Here is a 27268-nt window from a genome sequence, read left to right on the forward strand (position 1 = left end):
GGTGGAAAAAAACCCACACATATTTCTTGATAGTTCCTGCAAAGTCCTGGGGCTGAGTCTCATAGTCTCAGATTGTCTGACATGCCCACTCCCGAACTAGCTCCTTTGACTCTGATTGGCGGTCTGGGTCATGTGCCCACCTCTGGACCTAGGGGCGAGTTTAACCCCAACCAAACCATATAGACAGGGTAGGGATAGTTTCTCAAAGTAAAATCTAGGTGCTGTTACCAGAAGAGAGGGGAGTGGGCTCGAGGCTGGCAAAGACAACAGATGTCCTTCACGTGACCTCTTTTGCTCTTTACTCTTCTATAAAGATTTTTAGACAAGTCATTCCTAAAACTGAGCAATACTGCTGTCTCCACAGACAAATGCTGTTCTCAGTATTTCTATGCAGATCACCCTTCTCTTCGCCACCCTCTGGAGATTTCTGCAACCTCAGGGCGGCTGATGTGCCACTTCAAGCTGGTGGCCATAGTGGGCTATCTGATTCGTCTCTCCATCGAGTCCATTGAGATCGAAGCCGACAACTGTGTCACCGACTCCCTGACCATTTACGACGCCCTCTTGCCAATCCGGAGCACCATCTTGTATAGGTATTAGGCAGGCACTCTGGTTGGCGAGTGAAAAGATTTTTTACAACATCTCTGTTTTGCAGTATCTGGGTTCCCCTTGGATTTTTTTTAACCATTTTTGTGTACACTCATGAGGTCAAAGACTGAGCCCGTGCCCTATTGAGTACCCCCTGTATTAGCCAGAGCCCATCAGACACAATGTTTGCTTTTCACTTGTAGCATAGAAGAGTCAAAATCAGCACAGCAGGAACTTCAGCCAGTATTTCTGAAATATAACAGATTTTTTGTTTAATTTTACTTACATTCCAATCACAAGGAAGTCTATTGTTTCAATAGAGTATGAGAATAAATATTCTATCTTGATTGCATAGCATTAGTAAAACAATTAAAACTTTTTTCTTTATTATAAAAATAACACAATGTTCATTGTGGAAAATAAGGTCATTCGGAGAAAACAATATCAGTTATTTCACAATCCCATCACCCAGAACAAATGTCCATTATATTTTTGCATAAATCCTTTCATTCATATATATGTAATTACACACATAAACACATATACGTGCCCTAATGTTTTTTTACATCTGAGTAGACATCTTTTTATGGGTGCTTAATATTTTGATAACCTAAGAATGACAGGCTTTAGTCAGAATTTACTATTTGTTACTCACTGTGGTAAAAAGGAGCATTAATTATCTTATTATTTTTAATAGTGTTTCTGTATGTACGTAACAGTACTTTATGTATGTATGCATTACTTATATTTTGGTGATGAATGTGCATGTTAAAAATTCAAACAGTGTACAAGGATATGCAGTGAAGAGTAAGTTTGTCACTGGCTTCCATTCCTCAATCATTGTTATTGGTTTCTTTTCATTCTTCCAGGAATACTTAGTTACCATCTCATTTAATTGTTATCACAATGCTATGAAGAGGATACTATTACTATTACTACCATTTCATAGTAGGGAAACTGGCATTATGAAGATTTAGTTGATTGCCCAGAGTCTTTCAGCCAGTTAAGAGATGGAACTGAGTTTTGAACACAGTGTTCTTAGCACAGAGCCCATGACCTTAGCCATTAAATACCCTGCCCTCAAGGAGGGTCCAGTGATGGCCATCCAGGAGAATTCTTCAGTAGTTACTGGACAAAAATTTCTGTACCTGTATCAACTCCCCTCCATCTGTCATGCCCTGTGGCCACTAGTTGATGAAGACCTGGCTGACAAAGTCTGCTCACAAGAACTGTGTGGATGGCCCAGGAATGTGTGGAATTAGTGCTGGATGGAGGCTCACTTCTCAGTAACCTATCATTCAAGTACTTTTGCTTTGTTATCTGGTTTCAGAATTTGTGAACCCACACGAACATTAATGTCGTTTGTTTCTACAAATAATCTCATGTTGGTGACGTTTAAGTCTCCTCAGATACGCAGGCTGTCAGGAATCCGGGCATATTTCGAGGTCATTCCAGAACAAAGTAAGTCTTCCCCAATTGAAAAAAAGCCACCCTTAGAAATATTTGTTATGATACTCCAGTCTGATCTCTCCCGAGGCTGTGCTGTAATACTGGTTGCATTAGTCAAGGATCCTGACTCAGGGTCCACTCAGAAGACAGAGATCACATTATTTTAACAGACAGAGTTTAGTGTAAAGAACTGGTAACTCAGTATAAACGTGTTAACTAGGTAACTCCAAAGGCAAAAAGAAAACTGTAAGGTAACACGGATGTAACACATGTAGGAAGCAACTACCGTCCCTAGGTCTGGGGGACCAAAGGGAAGCGGTTGGTATAATTACAATCTAGAGCGCGAAGGAGGGGGCTTATGGAATGAAACTCAGACCTCTGAAGTGGGGTTGCTGCTCAGCTGGTGCTGGTGTCTCTGAGTGCAGAGGCAGGTAGGTATTCACGGACTTGGGACCCAGGCCTTTGAGGAGGGGGTGCCAGACAGCTGAGGCTGATATCTTTGAGGGAGATGCACTCAAGCGGAAGCTGGGGAAACTGCCAACAGAATTCAGCTCTGCTACGGAAGGAGGTGCAGCTTTGGGGGTGAAGAAGCTTTGCTAGCGTGACGCTCCCAGGAAAAGGAAACAGACAGGAAGTTCCCTTCTTCCTCCTCCAGCCTTCCAGTCTCCCTTTAGCGCCCCCTATTGGCAGAGCCTATCAGGAAGCCAGGTGGTGTAGGAGAGCAGTGGTTTGCAGTCCCAGACCCAGCACCGCAGAATAGAAAAGGGTGGGTCTGGCGCTGAGAGATAACAGCTTAGTAACTAGCACACTAGACTGTCTTTCGCGAATTCTGATTGATAGTAATGCATGTGAATGCCATCATGGAAAGTACCTGTGAAGTAAAACCCAGAGGATTTCATGGGTTTTTCTAGGTCAGACAGTGAGAAAAAAGCGACCTCCCTTTCGTTCTTCTTTTTGACTTGGATTGATGAAGTAAAACAAAACAAAACAAAATAAAAAGAGGCTTCACTGAAACTCTAGTCTTTTTGAAATATTTGTTGTCTTATAACCGATCTCACAGACCATGTATTGGTAAATTCTTTACTAGCATCAACACAGCCAAAGGGATCAGAATGAGAGATGGGGGTGAGACGGGAAGAGGATTTGGCTGAAGTAGATGGTGATAGCTTTGGGTCATCAACATTTTAGGACAGTGGCTTATTTTGATAGATTTTCTCCTTCAAATTATTATAAAACCAAATGTAAAATTGATTTATTGAACAAAATTGAACTAGCTATTTGAGATGTTGTTGGGTTGAAAATTATCTCTAACTCCAAAGGTTAAAAATACGATTATTTCAGAAATGTTGCAGTGGAATTTGTCAACAAATATTTATTGAACATCTATTATATGCCGGGAATGATTCTAGGTGTCAAGGAAATAGCAATAAACAAAACAGACAAAAACCGATACTCTCAAAGAACGTACGTTCTAGCAGAAAGATGACCATATCAATAAGAAGAGACATTTAGATTGTCTTATTTAAACAGAACAACTCCTTATGTCAACTAAGTGTATATTTCTTGTTGAAGAAATATACACTCATTTGAACAAATAAACTCAGAAGCTTTAAAAAATATATTTAAACTATGTTTTTAAAGAAAGTAATAGCGTCCTATAGATCTGTAGTCAAAATATATGATTTGAAAGCAAGATAGAATTTGAAGAAGTAGTTTAGCTATATGTCTGTAGGGTACTATTGCTTTTTAAAAATATTAGTTTAAGTTTCAAAAAATGTATAAGCTTGTTGATCAAGGAAGTGCATGTTTGTAGTCAAAGAAATGTGTGCAGTGTCTTTCCCATAATCTCACAACAGCGAATCATTGTGTGTTACTGGATATTTTTTTCAGAGTGTGAAAACACAGTGTTGGTCAAAGAACTCACTGGCTTTGAAGGGAACATTTCAAGTCCATATTACCCAAGCTACTATCCTCCAAAATGCAAGTGTACCTGGAAATTTCAGGTAGCCTAGTTTTACCACTACCTTAGAAAAATGTTGTTATCCTATTTTTAGTAGCAATTTATTTTTGAATTTAATTACCTTTATTTTTTTAATTACAAAAAGAATATTAGTTAATTTTATAATATTTAAACTTTATTGAAATATATTATCTAGGACATGGAGGTTCCTTGTAATTTCAACCTTCTGCCCACCAATTAATCGCTCTTTGCAGACATAGGCTTATTTTTTCAATTTATTATTTTGTTTGTTTGTATTAAAAAATGCAAAGAAATTGTTACGGGATCAAGCAATTTATTATTTTATTATGGTAGAGCTTATTTGTCAATTTTTAATTACTTTATCATCAGCATTATAACAGGAATAATAAAGAAACAATAAATTGGATTAGGCAATATATATTTCAGTGTATAAGCAAACCAGAGTGTAAATTTATGTGAAATATATACATCTCCCTTTGGTGCTAGACGGGGAGTTCCTGCTTTTCTGTAATAAAAATCTTAGTCTGTAAACTATTTTTCTTTCACCAACTGTGGGTAGGACCATGTGGAGGGCGATAGGGCAAGATGTCACCTTTGCTCTTTCAGCATACACATCTCACAGGATCACGTGGCACAGCAATGAGATGTAGCTGCAGCTGTATATAGTTTGTATTCATTCAACATGTTATGATTGAATGCCTGCTACGTGTCAGGCAGATTTCTAGACCCTGGGATCCATGAAACGCGTACAAATCAGCTCTGCTCTCGTGGAGCTTACCAGACAGTAGAGGGAGACGGGTGACAAACAAATAAACAAGTAAAACATATGTGGTATGTTACTTGGTGGTACAATGCTATGGAGAAGGATAGAGCAGGGAACGGGGCTCTGTAGCTGAGTGGGTGGGAGACGTGAAGGGTAGGGCATCAGGGATTTGTTATTTTCAATGGGGGTCAGGGAAAGCTCACCAACAAGGGGACATATGCACAGAAACCTGCAAGAGATGAGGGAACTAACCTGTGCATACCTAGGATGAGGATGTGGCAGGCAAATAGAACAGCTGAGGCAAAGGACCTGAGCAGGAGTGCCCTGGCTGAATATATGATTTGTGCACAGTCATAAATATTTTTAATAATTTTATTATGCCCAAATCTGCACTTGGTGTCAATGTCCTGATGGGATGCATCCTAAATTACTTTTTACCATGATCACAAACATTTCTAAAATAATTACAACATAAGGGTGCTGGACTCTTGCTCACTGCTAGATTCTTAATGCCTCAGGGCAGCAGAATCTCAGATCTCCGGTGACTGTGGAGTCTGAGGGTTGGGGAGAGGGGTGGGGAAGAGGAGATGAGAGGGGTTGGAGAGAGAAGAGGGAAAGACATCAAATCACTGTCTCTTCAGTCTCTCCAAAATGCAGATTTGTCTTCCTTATGCTCTCCAGCCCCATTCCCAAAAGCTCTGTCAAATGTTTGTAATTCCTTTGAGATAAAATAAATGTTGATTCCACGATAGCCCATAAGACATGAAATGAACATTGCTGTGATTATGTTTTAGTCAGGGTGTAAATAAGATTTTCAACTCACTTTCTGTGTCACTAGGGGTTGAGGGTTAGGAATGCTAAATAAAAAGAAATCTTTATAAGGAAAAAAGCACGCCACTTGGGGGAGTGAGGAATGGGCAGGGGGACACAGGAAGCACTGGGGATAGACTTGGTGGATGACACCATTTCCCAGAGGTCAAGCTTGGTCCTCCTCAGTGTGCAGATCAAATAAAGCTGTTCTTTCCTGGAAGGCTTTGAGTAGTCACCTATAGTTGTATGAGAGCATGTTTCTGTGAATTGAAATCATGTGAAAAATAACTTTTCATCTGTAAAATAGCTTTGAATTTGTTAAAAATGACTAAGACCTAGATGATTTAAGTAACAAAAATGTTGACTCAAGCTGTGATAAAACCTCTCTGACACAAGAATTGATTTCTATCACCCTCAGTCCTTCTTAGTGCCTGGCCTGATTTCCAAATTTACTGAGGAGCAGTCAATCCCCTTTGCAAACTCACTTGCAGCTGAGTTTTTAAGGTCTTCTTTATCTGGGAAGGATTAACTCTTGCTCCAACTTAAAGTCCATTTGATTCTTCTCCCAAGCTCTCTTATCCATTCAACAGATGGTTACTGAGTGTCTCCTACTGTCAGGCACCATACGGGACACCATTCAGCAAGGGAAACAAGGTACTTGATCTCATCTTGTCTTATGTTCACCAAAAGCCGAGATGAAAAACAGACTGCAGGGGAGGGAGGAGGTTTATAACATGTTGTCCACATTTGTTTAGTTATTCAGTGTTTTTGACACACATTTTTATTTAATCTTTAAGACATACCTTTGACAGAGGTAAGATACTCTTGTCATACTTTATTAATAAAGAAATAGAGATGGGGGCAAATCGTTTGCCAGAGGCCACTCAGATAGCAAGAGACCAGGTAGGAATCATGCCCCCTCCATAAATAAATTCAGCACCACCCTCTCCTTTTCTGGGTCCCTAAAGATGTTTTATATGTTTTATAGTATTCACTTAGCTGAACATTTACCTCCGTCTTCTTTCCTTCCTTTTGTTTTCCAACTAATCAATTTTATTATAGAATCTTAGAAGAAAAAAATGGAGCAGTACTTTGAATTGTTTTATCACAGATGTCATCAACCCAGCTTCATCCAGTTTAGGTCCACCAGACATAAGACATAAGCATAACACATGGTCCCGTTACTGTGGGCCATGTAAGTTCACCTCCTCATATCACTTAGGAAATACGTGGGATTCCTCAGAAGGGAGCCCCTCTTCCCTGCTTCTGTAGCAAGCATCTTTGCCATAGATAAAGATAAAGATAAAGCACACCCTGCATCCTGTGGCTATCACGGGCTAGAGAAATATTTAAACATAGCAGATCCAGATCAGGAGAATTCCTCCTCTTACTTGGTTCAAGTCCCCAAAGCAAAGGCAGAGCTTGGGCAATGGGAACAGAAAATACAGAAGGTAAAAGGAAATAGTATACTTACCAGTTTTATTTTTTTGTTCACTTGTCGAAAAAGCTTGTAATACTTTGTGAAACTGCACCTCATCACTCCATTTGTCGAGCAGGTCAATATCAGCAGTGCCTCTTGGCCGATCTGAGACCAAATGTGAAATTGTGTGCAATTGTGTGTCAGGGGAACCAGTGTGGCAGGGGACTTATTTTCTTTCCCTATGGAGAGGCTTTGTGGATTGGAGGGTGGTGGTGCATATAAACTCATTTTGTTTTGGTGTGATGGAAGCTTCTTGGTGGAAGATTGCATTGGAATATGTTCTTATGCTATAAAATTTACATTGATTGAGATATTTACTATCTCTCAGTTTGTATCTATTTTTTCTTTAATGCGAAGAAATAATCAGATGACAAGACTGGGAAAAAACTGATATGTGTTCTCATGAGCCCTCGGCTTTTGGTAAACATAAGACAATCCCGTTCCTCTTGAGTCCCCTTTGGTTTCCAGGCAATGTGATACACTGAGAAAAGGATGTCTTCCGGAGAAATGCAGGACTGACTTGAAGCTCTGGTTTGCATTTCCTAACCTTAAAGAAGTTGCTTATCTTTGATTAGTCTTGCTTTCTTCCTCTGCAAAATGGGAATCATATTACCTGCCTAACCATGTTGTTGTGATGTTTAAATGAGACATAAAGTTCCCAATTCACTCCCTCTCAAAGGTAGGTTGAGGGAGGAGGAGTACTATATTTAAATACACGTCAGAAAGAAGCATATACTCACAAGAAAGAAATTACAACATAAAACATGATGGCATAACTAAAAAACTGCATGTCCGTTTTTTGAGCAATGAGCAATAAAAATCAATGGGTAAAATTCATCTATTAAAAGAAAAAGGCACTAAAAATAGAACTACTATATGATCCAGCAATTTCCCTTCTGGGTATTTATCCAAAGGAAATGAAAACAGTAACTTGAAAATATATCTGCACCTCCATGTTCATTGCAACATTATTTACAATAGCCAAGACATGGAAGCAACTTAAGTGTGTCTACCAATGGATGAATGGATAAAGAAGATGTGGCATATATATACAATGGAATATTATTGAGCTGTAAAAAAGAAGGAAATGTTACCATTTGCAACAATGTGGATAGACCTTGAGAGCCTCTTGCTAGGTGAAATAAGTAAGACAGAGAAAAACAAATACTGTACGATCTCGCTTATATGCGGAATCTAAAAAAAATCCCAAAACCCCAAACCAAACTCAGAGATACAGAGAACAGATTGGTGGTTGTCAGAGGCAAGGGGTAGGGGGTGGACAAAATGAGTAAAAGGGGTCAAAAGGTACAAACTTTTAGTTATAAAATAAATAAGTCCTGGGGATGTAATGTACAGCATGGTGACTATAGTTACTAAAACTATATTGTGTATTGCAAGTTACTAAGAAAGTAGATCTTAAAAGTTCTCATCACAAGAAAAAAAAGTTGTAACTATGTGTGGTGATCCATGTTAACTAGATTCATTGTGGTGATCATTTTGCAATATATACAAATATCGAATCATGATGTTGCATACCTGAAACTAATATAATGTTATATGTCAATCATATTTCAATTAAATAAAAAAGGAAAGGACAGTAGGATTGAATTACAAAATATTACCTAAAACTTACCTGTAAGTTGTCTTGAAAAGACAAAATGAATAAAAAAGTGATTTAATAAAGCTGACAACAAAAGGATGGGCAATATCCTACCAGGCAAAAATAAACAAAAAGGGAGCAGGGAACCCAGACTTAGCGCCAGGCGATGCTGAGAGCAGGGCACCTAGTGAGAAAGGGAAGGTGATCTACAGTGATCAAGAGGACGATCCACATGAAGATCTAATTATGACAATTATCTATGCATCAAAAGACTTGCCGTTAATACTCATAAATCAAAACCTGTGGGAAACACATAGAGAAATGGGCAATGCTTATCTAAGATATTTTAATTCCTTTCTCCTGGTTTATGACAGTGCTAGTGAGAGACAAGAAATAAGGCTAGGAAGGACATTAAACCATATAAATAATTAGTATGGTGATATATATACAAACAGAAATTACCCTTTTTTTTTCAAATGATCTTGGAGCATTCATAAATTTGATCACAACAAAGTCCTTAATAAAATGAAAAATTAAAAGCAGTATAGGCTCTAAATAATCTCTTATCTAATTAAGACAGAATTAGAAAACTTGAAAATGAGTGAACCAAAACTCTGTTCCCTGGAAATTTAAGAACTCTCTCTTAAATAATTCCTAGGTGGAAGTGAAAATTAAAACTAAAATCATGGCATATCAGATACAATGTATGTGCATGTCTTAAAATGCCATAAGAAGGTCAGTGGTATAGTGTGTGTATGTGTGTGCGTGCGCGCGTGTGCTCACATGTGCATGTATCATATAGGCAGCTCCTTCTCTTGTTTGATCTCTTCTGAGAAGATCTGAGGGTGACAGTAACTGCCTTCAGGATACCCAGGTTTAATATGAAAAGGATGCTGATTCATTTCTCCTTTATCTAAAGAATTTGAGTAGTGCTTTAAATAAACTCTGTCGTTAGTGTCATTGAAGGAGGAAAGTGTGTACATTCCTTAACAAGTGGGAGTTTTCAAATTTAAGCTCATTTAATAGAAGAAATGAGCTTCTGAAATACTGAAACCTAGAGATGATCTAATGTGTCCCATATCATCCAGCTCAAGTGAGGGTCTAACGGCTGCTCCCTGAGCACCAGGCGGCCCACTTTCCACTCTATCATGCTCTCCTCATCTCCGTTTGTTCAGGGGAACTGGTCTACCCCACCAAGGGCCACAGGACACAAAGAATAAAATGCCCTTAAAACAACAAGCCAAGGGAATGAGTTCTGAGTGAGCAAGGAAATCTTAGTCTGAAACATGTCCTTCAACTGAAGCATTTTTCTGACTTATGTTTGTTTTTCACAGGCTCCCCTACCAACTCTTGGCATAGCACTGAAATTCCATAACTATTCAATAACCAAGAAGAGTGTGAAAGGCTGTGACCATGGATGGTGGGAAATTAACGAGCACATGTAAGTGATTTCCATATGTGATGAATCTGATGAACGACCTTGCCCAGAGGTTCGAAGTCTTGGATTCCTTGTCCCCGAAGAGTTCACTTTATTACAGACAAGAGTCAAATAACTTGCTCAAGGTCACTCAGTTCATAAATGATTAAGCCAAGATTCAAACCCATGTCTTATGGCTCCCAAGTCCTTGCTCCACAACTGCTCGACGCTGCTGGGCACATTGTGGACGTGCATATTATATACTTTACAAAAGTAGTTTGGCAGATCAAGTCTTTCAAACCATGGAGCCATGGAGGAAAATAGTAAATAGGAGTCCTGGTGGTACGAAAAGTTAGAAACCATTAGCCAGTTCTGTAGAGTGGGAGAGGCTTGGTTGGCCTGACTCTATCCTGAGGCTGGGACACAGGCTGAGGCTGAGCAGAAAGGCTGAGGGAAATCTAGGTGTCTGGGCTTCCTGAACTGACCTAGTAGGACCTCACTCTCACCCTTAATTTGTCCTTTAGTTGTTGTTGTTGGTTATCTGCTTCTAAAGTTATAATAGGTCTGGGGCCGGCCCCATGGCTTAGCGGTTAAGTGCGCATGCTCCACTACTTGTGGCCCGGGTTCGGATCCCCGGCACTCACCGAAGCACCGCTTGTCCGGCCATGCTGAGGCGGCATCCCACATACAGCAACTAGAAGGATGTGCAACTATGACATACAACTATCTACTGGGGCTTTGGGGAGAAAAAGGGGAAAAAAAGGAGGAGGATTAGCAATAGATGTTAGCTCAGGGCCAGTCTTCCTCAGCAAAAAGAGGAAGATTGGCATGGATGTTAGCTCAGCGCCGATCTTCCTCAAAAAAAAGAAAAAAGTTATAATAGGTCTTACACTAAAAAATATAGGGTGCTCTGTCTTTGAGGCAGAAGAGCTTCTCCATTTACTTTAAGATAAGAATCCTTGTGAAGTTACCCTAAGGGATTTACCTGCTAATTCTTTGCTCATTGTTATGCCATGAATGAAACCTTCCCTTTCTAAATGATCCTCCTAAACAACCTTCTTTCATTTCCTTTAGACTCTTAGATTACTTGCTAAATAGTCATTGGTCCTATCTTCATTGGAATAGATATTATCTGATTTAAAAGCATCTTGGATCCATTATTAAGATGTGGCTTGCACTCCTTTTGGGAGTATTTTTGAATCAAGAGTCTATTATATAGGATGCAGAAGACCTGGGTTCAAATTCCAGCCCTGTTATTTAGTAGCTACATTAACTAGGACAAATTATTTAACCACTTGGATTTTCAGTCTGTAAAATGAGGTAATAATTCCTACTTAATAAAGGTAGTTTTTTTTTTTGGAATCATTAAATGAAATGATGCATACCACACACCAAAAATATTAGCTATTATTAATATGATTAATAAAATTGCTTTGGAAATGACATGAGATGGATAAACACTGTAGAAAGTGCCCAAGGCTTTAAAGATACTGCATTTTGGTATTTAGTTAGAGATCCAGAAAACAAATCTTTTGTAAAGTTGTGTGCTTAAAATAAAGCTGTGCTTTGAAAATGAGATATATTTTTTTTCCCTAAGTGACAACCCCTACCACCCACCATGTGTTGCTGCCAAAGTATGAATGGAGCCTCCTCCTAAAAATACCAGGAAAGCTGTGTAAATACTTTCCCCGAAGGGCCAGCTCTTCACTTTGTCTTGTGGGCTGGCTGAAATCCTATCAGATTCTTTTGATGCTAGTTATATCCTTGGGATTTAAAATACCAGCCCTTCCCATTATCAGTCCTCTTCATCTAAAAAGGAAAGGCTCTAATTGAACTAATTTCTGACGCCTTGCTGATTAGTTAGGCTAAAGGCATTGGGTCTGTAAAGGGAAGGAAGAAAAAGTGACACTGAGACCAGGAAGCCTGGTGATCTTGAGTTCAGCGAATATGGCGGTGGGGTGTGTATGCTCCAGGCAGCTTGAATGCAGTACATGAACCCTGAAGAAGTGGATGGCCTTCCTACAAAGGTTTTGCAAAGCAAAGTTCCTAAGGGGAAGGCTGATGGTGTGCTAGAAAGTGCTAGGGTTTAGTATCAGGTGGATTTGTGTCCTAATCTAATCCTGCTTCTACTTTTTTGCTATTTGAACTTTAGTGAATTACTTCACCTCTTTAAGTCTCAGTTTTCTTATCTGTCACACATCTGTACAGGTAAACTAACTCTTGCTGGGTTTCTCCAATCTCTCACTTTTTTTTCTGCTTTCATTCCATTAGCCACTGCCATGCCCCATTATATACCGTTCCCCTCTAAACTCTAGCCCGGGCATGGATTCAAAGATCCCTTTCCTCCTGACTCCTCCTTCACATCAGAGTAAGGCTCATCTTTTCAAGAAAACTCTAGTAAGCATTAATAGAAAGCACAAATAAAATCACTTTGAGACACAGACAACAATCATGTTCTCAGAACACAAGATTCTGATCCCAAGGTGACCAGCTAGAGTCGGTTCTGGCCCCAAAAGCTTGACTTGGCTTGCAGTGGCTCTCAGACACCAGCCCCCACTTGGCCAGGTGGGCCACCTGCAGCTGCTGTCTCTTCCTCGTATCCCAGGAGCTGGCCTATCAGCCCATCAGGTCCTGAACTTCAGCCAGTTGCACAAGATTCTTCCTGAAATATACATGAATGCTTTCCTCCTTTGAACTTGAAAATCATAGGTTACCTCTGTGCTCCTCCCACTGAATGCCAGTGTCTCACCCATGGAACTTATGGGTTCCCAGGTACTTTGCCGGCCTGGAGTGATTGGCATTCATAGACTCCAGTGGAGGAAGTCACCCCTGAAGCCTTGTGTCTGCTGTTTCCTTTTGAGGCCTTGCAGGTTTCACCTAGGAAGAGCCTTGCCTACACAGGGCAGATCCTAACTTATCAAGGGCCACTAGTGATAATACTTCATGTTCCACCAACCACAGTGCTCATATCATAAGAATCACTAACAGGACGGACATTTTCTCTTAGGTGCTGAGAAGTAAGAAAAATCCACTCGAGGTGGGTAAATATTACAGACAGACATTACTACTTTGACATTTTGCCAAGGACAAGCCCTCAAGTGCACATAAGATTTCAATTTAGATTGAAGTAATATTGTTATCTTTTGCTCTAAGTGTTGCTGGGATTCTTTGCATATTTTCAACCTGAGCTTATGGATTCCACTCTGCTCTATAGAGAGGTTTGTGGGCAAATGCAGGCAATTCTTGTTATGCAGTTTTTTATGCCAAAAAAAGAGAGAGGACTAGGAGAATTAAATCCGTATTTCTTCTGATTATAAGTGTCGGTGAGGAAAGCAATGGTGCCAGATATTCGATAGCACCCTTGCTGTTTTATTTAGCAGAGGAGAGAACTGAGGGGGCAGAAGTTACTCAGGCACAGTACTCAGCATACAATGGATAACTCCCGTTAGCTCTACCATAAGCGTCTCTGCTGATGAAGCCCAAGTGACCAAAGTCTTAGTGAATTCACTGTCAATGGGAACGCCGTTGACAGACCCTCCTGCGAGTCCCCCCTGACTCTTCTCTCCTCAGGTACTGTGGCTTCTACGTGGATCACCAGACGATTTTTCGAGTGCCCCGCCCCCTCGCCCACGTTCAGCTTCAGAGCAGTTCAAGGCTTTCCGACAAGCCGCTTCTGGTGGAATATGGCAGCTACAACATCAGTCAACGTGAGCCTGGGATCAGCTCCTTACACAACCTTAAATGGTTACGCAGAGCCTAACAGTTTATGACTCTAAACTTTGAGAATTTAAGGAATGGAAACTGCTTTATTTCTGCTCTTTACTATTATATTTTTATAACAATATATAAATAAATATATTATAGATATATATAATGTGGACAAAACATATAATAAATAATACATAAAATTATGTATTTATGACCATTGTAGTTTAAATTATAGAAAAAATAATATAATTGTTACAATTGAAAAATATTTCCTTACATTATTCTTGAAATATAGGACAAGACCATTTCTTTTTTTTTTTTTTTTTTTTGATTTTTATTGATATTTTAATGGTTTCTAACATTGTGAAATTTTGGGTTGTACATTTTTGTTTGTCCATCACCCCATATATGACTCCCTTCACCCCTTGTGCCCACCCCCCACCCCCACTTCCCGGGTAACCACAGTCCAGTTTTCTCTGTCCATGTGTTGGTTTATATTCCACATATGAGTGAGATCATACAGTGTTTGTCTTTCTCTTTCTGGCTTATTTCACTTAACATGATACGCTCCAGGCCCATCCATGTTGTTGCAAATGGGACGATTTTGTCTTTTTTTATGGCTGAGTAGTATTCCATTGTATATATATACCACATTTTCTTAATCCAATCGTCAGTCGAGGGACACTTAGGTTGCTTCCACTTCTTGGCTATGGTGAATAATGCTGCAATGAACATAGGGGTGCATAAGCCTCTTTGGATTGTTGATTTCAGGTGCGTTGGATAGATTCCCAGTAGTGGGATGGCTGGATCATAGGGCATCTCTATTTTTAATTCTTTGAGGAATCTCCATACCGTTTTCCATAGAGGCTGCACCAATTTGCATTCCCACCAGCTGTGTATGAGGGTTCCTGTTTCTCCACATCCTCTCCAACATTTGTTGTTTTTTGTCTTGGTGATTATAGCCATTCTAACGGGCGTGAGGTGGTATCTTAGTGTTGTTTTGATTTGCATTTCCCTGATGATTAGTGATGTTGAGCATCTTTTCATGTGCCTATTGGCCATCTGTATATCTTCCTTGGAGAAGTGTCTGTTCATTTCCTCTGCCCATTTTTTGATCGGGTTGTTTGTTTTTTTGTTGTTCAATTGTGTGAGTTCTTTATATATTATGGAGATCAACCCCTTGTCAGATGTATGTTTTGCAAATATTCTCTCCCAGCTGGTTGGTTGTTTGTTCATCTTGATTCTGATTTCATTTGTAGGACGAGACCATTTCTTGATCTGTTTTTCTTCTTGCTAATGATGATGCTTTGTAAATATGATGTTTACACCAACATTTGGTGGATCGGAGGGCGACAGTTGTGACTCACTTTGATCTACGATGCATAGGGAGAGCTGGTTGGTCAAGGAGGGTTCAAATGTCCGCCCTCAGAATGTTGAACTTCACACTGAGAAGCGCTGGCACAGAGGGCAGGAAGCAGTTGGGAGAAAAGGCAATGCCTGAGGGAAGTCGTTAGAGCTGGAGAGAGTAGATACTGACTCAGGAAATTCTCAACCCGCTTAAAAGGGGGAAAGTAAAGGTTAACCGCTTAGGAGTCCATGAGGATAGGACTCAAGAGAAAGCTCATTTAGACTCTTTCTTCTTTGCCAATCACCAATATACCAGCTTCCGGATTCAGAATATTACACTTCCGAATATCAGAATATTACAATTTCCAGCAAGGATACAGGTAAATAGTAAGCCATCTTATTTTTAATAGTTTTTTCAAACCGTGAATATTTTCTGGGAACTCACCCTCTCCATCGTGTGGCATTGAGATAATGGTTGACCTGACCTCCCCACTCTTTTGCACAAGGGGAGTGTCTTAGTCCATTCAGGCTATTATTACAAAATACCACAGACTGGGTAGCTTATAAAGAACAGAAATCTATTTCTCACAGTTCTGGAGGCTGGAAATCCGAGATCAGGGTGCCAGCATGTTCGGATGAGGGCTCTCTCCGGGTCGCAGACTTCTCGTTGTATCCTCACATGGCAGAAGTGGTGAGGGAGCTCCCTCTGGCCTCTTTTGTAAAGGCGTTAATCTTATTCATAAGAGCTCTGCCTTCATCACTTAATCGCCTCCCAAGAGCCCTACCTCCTAATACCGTCACATTGGGCATCAGGATTTTAACATATAAATTTGGGGGGACACAAACATTCACACCATAGCAGAGAGGAAGGATTCATTATTTCTATTATATTTAGCTATAAGCCCGGGATGAATTATTCAAGATTGGGGAGGGAATGGATCTTTGATGAGTAGCCTCGTTGAAGTGGACTGGGTGTTAGGAAGCAGGAGTCCTGAGTTTTGAGGCCAGTCACTATTTTCTCTAGGTCCACCTTTCTAAGGTCAGTGGTTACTGATATATTTTGGAAGAGAGATCACTTGAAAATGTAGTTAAAGGCACAGACTCCCCAGAATAATGCATCTGATCGTAAAAGATTCAGAGATATCAGAGGGCCATTTATAATTCTCTGGGGCGTCTAAAGTTGGCGCATTAAGAGTGCTAGACTCGAAGGCATCTTCCAACTTGAGCTTTCTTCGAGTCTATGATAAAGCCAGATTGCCGTGTCAATGATGGAGGTAATACAAGTTTGACTGTACGCGTGACCTGGATGCAATGGAGACTCAGAGCTTCTGGTGGATTCATTTGCTTTCTTTGCTCTCCTAAATTCTCCTTTTAGTTCTTTCAATAATTACCTACAGCTTTGATTTGGTGGAGAAATTGTATAACTACTATTGCTACATTCCCAACATCTTAACCCCTTAATAACACTACGTATGTCTGTTAATATGGTCTGGTGGCTTTTAGGGACCCACACAAGATTTCCTGTTTTTTATTGTTTCTAGCCTGTCCTGTTGGATCTTTTAGATGCTCCTCCGGTCTGTGTGTCCCTCAGGCCCAGCGGTGTGATGGAGTAAATGACTGCTTTGACGAAAGTGATGAACTTTTCTGTGGTGGGTATTCAAGTTTTGCTATGACTATCTTATGAACGAATAACTTGTCCGGGCCATTGTTGCTGCTGGGTCTTTATAGCTATTATCTATTGCTGCATAACAAACTAGCCCCAAACTCAGTGGCTTACAACAGTCATTTATTATGGCTCATATGTCCGTGGGTTGCCTGAGATATGAGTGATCTAGGCTGGGCTCAGCTGGGTGGCTCTGCTTGAAACCGTGGGTCCTCCTGAGCTTGGTTGGGGTCAGGTCTACTCTTTAGGGCTCTTTCCTCATTGAGCTAGTGGGCTAGGCATGGCAGTGGTAGAAGCAAAGGGGGATAAGCAAAAACACATGGTTCCTCTTAAGTCCTGGGCTTGGAACTGGCACACCAGCGCTTGTGTCATATTCTATCAGTCAAGGTGATTCATATAGCTGAGGCCATAAACAAGGGACAGGGAAGTTTATTCTGCACACTTTGGGGCCATGGAAAGGGTGGGGTGCGTAATACTACCACAGGGAGTGAGGACCTGTAGCTAATAAATCAATCAACCACAGTTCTTAAACATAACCATCCTATTTTTTTTGGTGAGGAAGATTAGCCCTGAGCTAACATCTGTTGCCAGCCCTCTTATTGCCGAGGAAGATTGGCCCTGGGCTAACATCTTGCCCATCTTCCTCTACTTTCTATGTGGGATGCCTGCCACATCATGGCTTGATAAGCGGTGCATAAGTCCACACCCGGAATCTGAACCTGCAAACTCTGGGCCACCAAAGCGGAGCGCATGAACTTAACCACTATGCCACTAGGCCAGCCCATAACCATCCTATTTTACAGCACAGATCTTTCCTCTAGAGAGAGCTCAGAATCTGCAGAGAAGTGAACTCTTTCAGCATGCTCCTTTATGGAACACTGGTGTTGTGAATGAAAGGATTACATTTTTTCTTTTACCTGTAAAGTTTGCATGGATGTCACCTTGGTAATGACTAAGGGGTGGGGTACTGGATATTCCTATTTTGGTCAGAGAATCTCCGTCTTGGTTTCTCATTACTATCTGCACATCACTCCTGAATCTATCTCCAGTTTCAGGGAGCAATATGGGGAGGATGGTTCACCGGACCCTATGACACCATTGGCAACACTTTCTCCCAAAGATCCTGAGTTTAATTCAAATACAATTGTGATGGTGAAACTATTTAATCTCTGTCATATTCTTAAAGTATTAGAGTGAATATAATATAACTGTGAAAAAATTATACTCATGAAAAATAACCTGTGACTCTGTACCTTTTTTTTAATTGACAAAGCAAAATAAAAGCCTCAACTTATGGTTCATTGACCTTTTAAATCTATAGGGTCTTCTATTTCTTAGGAAAATAAATACTGACCCTTAAATAGTGATTGAGGTTGCTTGCGTTTTGGCATTGTTATTATTCCCTGCTATGATGCTCCAAACAAAAGTGATTATTATCACTTTATACTAAGGACTGGTTTTTGGGAATTATTATTTTCTTTTTCTTTTTCTTTTTTTGTGAGGAATATCAGCCCTGAGCTAACATCTGTGCTAATCCTCCTCTTGTTGCTGAGGAAGACTGGCTCTGAGCCAACATCCATTGCCAATCCTCCTCCTTTTTTTTTTTCCACAAAGCCCCAGTAGATAGTTGCATGTCATAGGTGCACATCCTTCTAGTTGCCGTATGTGGGACGCGGCCTCAGCGTGGCTGGAGAAGCGGTGCGTCGGTGCACGCCCGGGATCAGAACCCCGGGCCGCCAGTAGCGGAGCGCGCGCACTTAACCGCTAAGCCACGGGGCGGGCCCAGGTAATTATTTTTTCTCAGTGTGCCATTTTGGGAGTTATTCTCTAGCAGTCACTAGGCATTCTCAGAAACGTAATGAACTATTTCAGGGTAGCAATGGCTCCGTGCTGTCCCTCATAAGACAGACCTCTGAAAAAACAGGAGCAGATAACAAAAATGATAACTTTCACAAAACCAGGAATGTCTAAGGAATCATACCAGCTAAGAGTATTTGCTCATATACTGTGCCTGTCACTGGTCTATAGGAAATTCGTGAAAATATTCCAAAGAGGAAAAATTGTGAGGGATTTACACTGGCGTTTCCTAATTCAGGAAATGGATTTCTCAGGATAAAATAATTTTAAAGAGAGTTTTCCTTATACGTAAACTACAAGTCTGTTGTCCTTTAAGATCTCACCTTCACTAATCTATTCAACAAAGCCTTGGTGAGCAACTGCTATTTTGTCAGGGGCTTGAGGTACAGAGATAATAAGACAAAATTCCCAATCTCAGAACACTCCCACCTTGTTTAGGAAGGTAGAAAAGTTCAATTTAGATAACAGCTTATGATTTCTATTCTCCTGAAACTAGAATCATATGATGCATTTAATTGTAATTAAATAAACAAACCGTCAGAGTTTAACACATTTATACAAAAGCAAAAATCAGACCCGACAAACTCAAAGTGCTAGGAATTACACCAAAGTTTAAACATCTGCTTTTCCTCACGGAGGGGCGAGTTTTGAGGAAAACGCAGTTTTGATTTTCAGTCATCTGACCCACGTGCACCTGTAGAGGGCACTGCTGGTCACCAGAGTCCAGCTGATGCCCCAGGTTCATGAGCTTTCTGTCTGTTCTCGTTCTAGTGACCCTGGAGCCCGCCTGCAATGCCGGCTCCTTCGGGCAGCATGGTCTGCTGGTCTGCGACGGCTTCCGGGACTGTGAGGACGGCCAGGATGAGCAGAACTGCACTCAAAGTGAGGAAGAGTCCTCTGCACTCTGCTGTTCTCCCCATAAAACTGTCCTAAATCAGAATCGAAATACCTCTGTTGGGTTACGACAATCGACTTGTCCCAGTTTTCCCAGGACTTTCCCAGTTTTAGCACCGAAAATCCCATGTCCCTGGAATCCTCTCAGCCCCAGACAAAATGGGACAGGTGGTCCCTCTAACCGGGGTGGAGCGTCTGTGTCTGTATGTGTGTGTGAATACCGGAAGATTTCCATTGCTTACGTGCATTTAATGCTGCTCAAAGCTAAGGGATACTAAGCACCCGATACAGAGGGACTTGCCAGATACCGGACGGGACACACTCTGTGCTAGCCCCTGCAGAAACACACACCGCCGGGGTTGTGAACAAATGTGCTGCAATGCACAAAGACTGTCCATTTTTCCCCCAACGGTATGAAAGGGCTGAGTATCGTGGTGATTTTTGCTCAAAAATTTTCTTGGAGCACAAGACAAAGTAGTAGCAAAGAGACCATGACCTAAAGCTACTGACATGGCCAACTGCTTTGCGTCGCTCCTCCAGGGGAAGAAAGGAGAGACCCTCGGGTTGATTCTCAGCAGGAGCTCCTGCCTGCCTGCCTTCCAGTGGCTCTGCTGAGATGAAAGGATGGGTCACTGTGGGGCTGTTGCATTTCCCTCTGCCATGTTTCCCAGAGCAGCAAATACTGATCCTGTGGCTAAACTATCCTTTGCTCTCGGAGTTCAGTGTCCTTCACTCACATCTGTTTCTGGCTAGGAAAACACTCTTCTTTTGTTTACTTTTAGGCATTCCATGCAACGACAGAACTTTTAAGTGTAGCAATGATATTTGCTTTAGGAAACAAAATGCAAAATGTGATGGGACTATGGATTGTCCTGATGGAAGTGATGAAGAAGGCTGCAGTGAGTAGAAATACAGTCATTCTGATTCCTTGCATTCCCTCTTCAGTTTACCTGTGTTTCATTTTCATTCCCCTCTTGGTGTCATCTCCCTGGCAGAGGTTTCCACAGGCCCAGGGAAGAATAGTAAATATTGGTGAACTGAATCTGAAATCATTTCTCAGAAATAAAAACTCTAGAGTGAACTCCACCTTTTTTCTTGATAACAAGCATTAATGCACTGGAAGTTTATAATGAGAACTTTCACTTTCTAACGACTCTAATCAAAGAAGAAGATCTTAAACAAAAAATCTATGAGGAAATTAATAGATACTGGATCACAGTGGGTAACTTTGTTAATTGTGCCTTACCTTCTGATCAATATCAAGTGCTGGTTCTTTCTTGAGCTATGACCTGAGCACTATAATCTCTCATATGTTATTACTAGTCATGTGGTCTCTAACTGGCCATGTGTCAACATGTTAATTATATATCCTTATCAATACTATGTACACTGGGAAATAATTCCTCTGATAACTAGTTTTTCTTAATAGGTTTTCATTTGGCTTAGACTTACAATTCTCTCCCAAATGCTTTCAACTTCAAAGACACTCTCAATTCAGTTACATTTGAAACTTTTCTTTATCTAACAACCTAAACCCCAGGCTGCTGTTCATATCAGCACAGCTGTTACTAGCAGGTCCCCTCCTTCCCTCTCGTGCTTTATTGTAAGGAGACTGTGTCACAGCCTGTTTTCAGGATGGAGGGAGTGGTTTGTTGGTGCTGGTTTCAGAAACACCCACATATTGCCTCTTCTATAGATAAGCAGGAGATTTCAAATTGCTTACCTGGTTAGTCAGTTCCCAGCTCAGCTCTAAACCCAGTTCAGCTCTAAACCCAACTTAATTTCCAGTTTTTCTTCTAAGCCTGCTTTTAAATCAGGAGATCTTTCCTCTTCTAAAGGCTGCAGCAGGATTTCCCCCACCCTCCACCGCATCATCGGGGGCACCGACACCCTGGAAGGGGGTTGGCCATGGCAAGTCAGCCTCCACTTTGTTGGATCTGCCTACTGTGGAGCCTCGGTCATCTCCAGGGAGTGGCTTCTCTCTGCGGCCCACTGTTTCCATGGAAACAGGTAGGGCATCTCAATCTGCACTCTAAAGTGGCACTCTCTAACCACAGACCATACATTTGCCTTCAAGTTGTGGGAAAAAGCTCCCTGTTGGAGACATTCAATGAATTCAATTGGTGGTTTTCTTTGATATCAATTGTGTGCCAAACATTGTTTTTAGGTATTATTGATACAAAGAAAAAAGAAGAACACAAAGGGCACATCAAGAATGAATAGGCTTCTACTAGGCTGAGAAAATAGGATAGGGCATTCAAGTCAGAGGGAGCAAATCCGTAGGAGGGTGTGGAGCATCTGGAACATGGGAATGTGTGGAGAGTGGTCACTGGAGGGGGCTGGAGAATGGGGATTCCTATTTAGAGTGGGAGCGGGATCCTGGAAAGGTCATTAGGGTTGGTGTTGGAAGGGCCCTGTCTGCCTCAGCAATGGGATTATCACGGGGCAGACACCCTTCCAGCTAAGGGTTAAAGGGAAGCTTGGAAGATAACTTTGCTTAAAATGTAACCTTATTTGGAACCTACTGAATCTTAGATACAAGAATAATATCATTCATTTATCAGTCTGAATTTTTTAAAGTGAAGTATTTCAAAGAATTTATGAGAGGATTTGCTTCTTCTCAAAATTTCGGGATTCATGTTAGTGACCAAATAGCTATGCTTCTGTTTGATCATTAGTAATATGTTAACTTTAATACTCCTCCAGGTCCCCAGTGCCACCTGTGAGATGTCAGCTAAGCAGATTAGGGGCCACACTCTTTGGGCTCTGTCATTTTTCTATCAAAACTTCCACATTCTCTTCACCCCACCAGAGCAGTGGCTGTGCTGGTGGAGATGGACACCTCACATGGAGACTACGAGGCCCTGGGTGACTTTGTGCCAGGGCACAGGGGTCGGGATTAGAATTCTGGAAGGACTAACAGGCGTGCTGCCTCTGTGAATGGTCATGCTTGAGCAGCTGGAGCTGTGATCTTTAAAGCTTCTGGTAGTTTGCAAGAAGGAATTTCATTAAATTCCTGCTTATAACACTTTGATTTCTACTCTATCTTGGTATTCATATCATTCGAATTTGGCAAAAGGATCCCCAGACCACTGTCTTACTGGCCCTGTCTTCATCAAATACCATTGTCAGTGTGAATAGGAAGAATGTAACAAATTAACTTGTCACTAACATTCCTCACCTGTGTGTGGTTCATGACCTACCGGAAAATTTCCAGCATTTCCTTAGGATGTTGTTGAGGGAATTTTCAGGAACATAGCTATCATTCACCACCCCTACTAGACCTTGCTTCATCTCTGGTTTTACTAAGGAGACAAAGGAAGCTTGGAGAAGCTCTTCTTGCTGTGTGCATGGACAGAACCAGTGACCGCGATAGGACTGAAAGTCAGGCCTCCCTTTCCGCAGTCCTCATCTCTCTGCAGAATGCTTGTTTCCAAGTCATGTACTGTTCTTCAAGCCCCTGACTCGGTGCTTCATTTGTTTTCCACCAGGCTGTCAGACCCCACACCGTGGACTGCTCACCTTGGGATGTATGTGCAGGGCAATGCCAAGTTCATCTCACCGCTGAGAAGAATTGTGGTCCACGAGTACTATAACAGCCAGACCTTCGACTACGATATCGCCTTGTTACAGCTCAGTATCACCTGGCCAGAGACCCTGAAACAGCTCATTCAGCCAATATGCATCCCTCCCGCCGGCCAGAAAGTGCACAGCGGGGAGAAGTGCTGGGTCACCGGCTGGGGGCGAAGGCAGGAATCAGGTGTGTGTCCGAGTGAGCGCTCACACCCTCCCCTCCAGAGAATGAGAACTTGTGCTGATGGAGTGCTTTGGGTTCAGGGAGATGGTTGCTGTACATGGTCTCTAACAACTCTGAGAGGTAGGGTGGAGGAGGGTATTATTATTCCAGTTTTATGATACTCTCCCCTTATCCCCAAAAGAAGCAGGACCCACCTCATAAGGGGGAATCTACGAACAACGCAGGATTGGATAGATAGTATGGGCCCTTTTCAAACTCTGAGGGGTTTGCTAAGTTTTCCACTAGAGAAGGGCAATTCCTCCTTGTTTTCAGGTTCCCTTTCAACCAAAGAAGTGATTCATCTTCATAAAGAAGAGAAGGATACACACACAAACACACCCTACTGTGTCAACTCGCAGACAGCTGTCTGGAAGATTATGAGAATGTGTCTTTCACAAGGGCAGCTGGCCAAGTAGATGAGAGTGAGGGCTGAGATCCAGCCTGCCTTAGCTCCCCAGCCTGCACATTCAGGCCTGACGATTGCATCAGCCTAGAACTGGTCCACTCAGAGGGGATATCTTGTTACAACTCCTCCACCCAGAGGGAACACCTTTTTTATTATGCACAAAAGTCAGACAGTATGGAAGAGAAGTCCTTGCATCTGCCCTGACAACATTTTTCGCAGTCTAGGGTTCATAGATGATTCTAAATATACAGTGAGGGGAAGAATCCAAAGCTTTGCGAACAAAGGTTAGTCCTATGCTTTCCCTTGATCTTCCAATCATCCCAGATTCCCTTGAAGTCATTTCCAAGGGTTTAGGACAGACACATTTTCCACAAATCTTGAACCTTGCCCTTTGACACTTTCTAAAGATTCTTTGTGGGCAAAGTCTCAAGTGCTCACCACTTTCATTTAGTTATTGAAGTCCTGATATTCGCCACCAGTTTGGGCCTGCTGAGGTCTCAGGGTCTCAGTGAGGCAGGGCAGCTAACTGCTTGAACACCTATAACCTATCAGGACTGTGCTCAGGGCTTTAATTACATTACCATATCTCACAAGAGGAAAGAGTCGACTCGACCAGCTTATCATGAGACATTTCCTTTGCAGGCATGAGTGTGTGTGTGTTTATTTTTCTGAATCATCTTAGCCAGACAGGTTAAAAGGAAGTGAGAGGGCGATAACCAAACTATTATGTTTGTATGGTTCCCCGGACACCCCCATATGTGAGTTATGCCGCTCCACTTAAGGGGTGGGCCCTCTGGACCGGTGAGTATTGGTAATAACTGGTGCTGACTCACAGTCCTACTGCAGGAGGTCCCTGGTGGAGGAGTTTGGCACAGTGGCTCAGATGTGTGAGTCAGACCTTAGGTCTGAATCCTACTCTGTTACTTGCTCACCGTATGTGCCTCTGGGCAAGTCTTTTAACCTCCTAAGCCTCCATTTATTCGTCAGCAAGATGGGGATCATCATAGAATTCACCTCAAAAAATTATGAGGATAGAAGGAGATAATGTGAGTAAATTGTCTAATAAAGCCCTGAATAAGTGGGATCATTGCCATGATTTCTACTTCCAACGTGTTTTCCAGACAATAAAGGCTCCCCTGTTCTGCAGCAAGCAGAGGTAGAGCTCGTTGACCAAACGCTCTGTGTTTCCACCTATGGCATCATTACTTCGCGGATGCTCTGTGCAGGTGTCATGTCAGGGAAGAGAGATGCTTGCAGGGTAAGTCATCTAACATGTCCTTTCCATAAATGCTTTCATGTTTTGTCTACACCACACTGGGAAATAACTATGGCAGGTGCATCCTTTAATTCAGATTATAATTATAATCCAATTGTCTAAAATCAGGGAAAGTTGATTAAATAATTGGGTCTATAAAATTAAGTTTTCTGGTCCCTGTGTATTTTCCTCCAACATGTAGAGAATGAAGTTAGCACATATCATTCTGCTATCATTTTCTTATAGTCAAAAAATAAAAAACAAAGCAAAACACACACACACACACACACACACACACACACAGTGTTTCACGATCGCTATCTAATTCCTTAAGAGCAAGCATTTACCTTCTAAAATAATAAGGGTTTTATTCACTTACCCCTTTGACTCATAGGAGGGTGGAAAGGAAAGAGGGGTGGGAGAGGTGACAGAGGACACTCATTTGTGTGCCTCTGGGTAGGCCTCCTGACAGTGGTAAAGTCGGAGGTCACTTTTGGGGACATTTCTCTGAGACTCAGATTCCAATCTATGGAGATATCTTTATGATTGCCAAAAAGTGGACAGATGATTTAGAGGATGAAGAAGGCAGTGGGAGTTGTTCCCACATCTTTCCACAACCTTAGCCACCATGCCACAAAAATTCATCTTATTATAATAATGATTTCTGTCACCAGAGCTCTTACTTTGTGGCAAGCACTATGCTGGATGCTTTACATAAATTCATTCAAATCATTCTTTCATTCTCATTTTACAGAAGAGGAAACTGGGGCACGGAGAGGGTAAGCAAATTATCCAATGTCACACAGCTAGTAAGCAAATTCCTGAGCTGGGATTTGAACCCTTATCTCTCTAATGCTAAAGCTACTATTTTGGGTGCTTCGTGCAGCTAGTAAGTTATATAGTCCTGTTCCACATAGCCACTAGGGTTTACAAGTTAAATTAGACTTATCAGAGTTGGTGTAGCAACACTGAAAATAAAAAGAAGCCAATTTCTCTAGTAGTCAGAATCTACCTAGTTACATTTAAATTGTGGGGGTGGGATACAGGGGCAAATTTGGAATGCTTTTTTATCTTTGCCTCTGAGTAAGTTACAGCTTTACCTATCCTCCAGAATAAGAAAACAAAAATCCAGATGTTATAATTTAAACAATGAATATTGTAGGAATTGTATTTAAACTTTGAATTTATTTTATTTTTTTGTACATCATTTTTGTGAGATGTAAAAGACCCAAAACAGTGCTTATCACACAGCTCACGCTAAGTAAACGTTAGTCCTTGTTATTATTACTATTGAGTATAACAAACAAATTGTTATTTGTTTGGGGGTATGCGAGAGTTGTTTCCCTTGCAAGAATATTTTAATGTTACTCTTGGTTTAAAGAATCAAGTTTCTTGAGATAAAGTTTGCTTTTTGATTATGAGAAGAATTCTAAAATGACATTAGAAGTTTCACATTATTTCTTGACACTTCCCCAAATTGCATAATAGTTAGCTGAGTAAAAACCTGTCAGAATGCGAGTTTTGAATACAATCCTTTAGACACATTCATGACAAAATTGATGATCATGTGACAAAAGTACTTCATACTTACATTATCTTCTTGTGCAGGGAGATTCAGGTGGACCTTTATCTTGTCGAAGAAAAAGTGATGGAAAGTGGATTTTGACTGGCATTGTTAGCTGGGGACATGGATGTGGAAGACCAAACTTTCCTGGTGTTTACACGAGGGTGTCAAACTTTGTTCCCTGGATTCATAAATACGTCCCTTCTCTTTCGTAATCGTACGTTAGATTTTTTTTTTTTTTTTTTTTTTTGTGAGGAGGACCAGCCCTGAGCTAACATCCAATGCCAATCCTCCTCTTTTTTGCTGAGGAAGACTGGCCCTGGGCTAACATCCGTGCCCATCTTCCTCTACTTTATATGGGACACCGCTACAGCATGGCTTAACAAGCGGTGCGTCGGTGTGCGCCCGGGATCCGAACCTGTGAACCCCAGGCCACTGCAGCGGAGCACGCGCACCCAACCACTTGAGCCACCAGGCCGGCCCCAAAAGTTAGATTTTTGACTGTGATTATGTGATTTATGTGATTCTTTAAAAAAGAATATAGTAATTATAAATAAAATAAGACACAATTTTTGCTTCCTCAAATTTCAGACTGTGGAAAATTTGTTATTTATTAGAAGACAGAGAGATTAATATGTATTTTATTCCATGTGAAGGATATAGCTGTATTCATTCTTAAGCCTCAAGGGC

The 27268-nt window shown here is 41.3% G+C and overlaps 1 protein-coding gene across 1 annotated transcript in view; it reads left to right on the plus strand.

The window, feature by feature from the left end:
• The window catches only part of TMPRSS7 (transmembrane serine protease 7), a 37406-nt gene extending 10548 nt beyond the window's left edge, over positions 1-26858 (plus strand). Inside the window, exons 8-19 of the mRNA XM_058555774.1 lie at positions 365-593; positions 1919-2049; positions 3928-4040; positions 10006-10112; positions 13659-13795; positions 16685-16792; positions 19435-19545; positions 20340-20456; positions 21396-21567; positions 23049-23317; positions 24881-25017; positions 26623-26858. Of these exons, the coding sequence (XP_058411757.1) occupies positions 365-593; positions 1919-2049; positions 3928-4040; positions 10006-10112; positions 13659-13795; positions 16685-16792; positions 19435-19545; positions 20340-20456; positions 21396-21567; positions 23049-23317; positions 24881-25017; positions 26623-26793 (1802 nt within the window). The 3' untranslated portion in view covers positions 26794-26858. The remainder of the gene's footprint in view (positions 1-364; positions 594-1918; positions 2050-3927; positions 4041-10005; positions 10113-13658; positions 13796-16684; positions 16793-19434; positions 19546-20339; positions 20457-21395; positions 21568-23048; positions 23318-24880; positions 25018-26622) is intronic.
• The last annotated feature ends 410 nt before the right edge of the window (positions 26859-27268 follow it).

This window comes from Diceros bicornis, chromosome 15, assembly GCF_020826845.1.
Source record: "Diceros bicornis minor isolate mBicDic1 chromosome 15, mDicBic1.mat.cur, whole genome shotgun sequence".
In the NCBI taxonomy this organism is placed as follows: domain Eukaryota; kingdom Metazoa; phylum Chordata; class Mammalia; order Perissodactyla; family Rhinocerotidae; genus Diceros; species Diceros bicornis.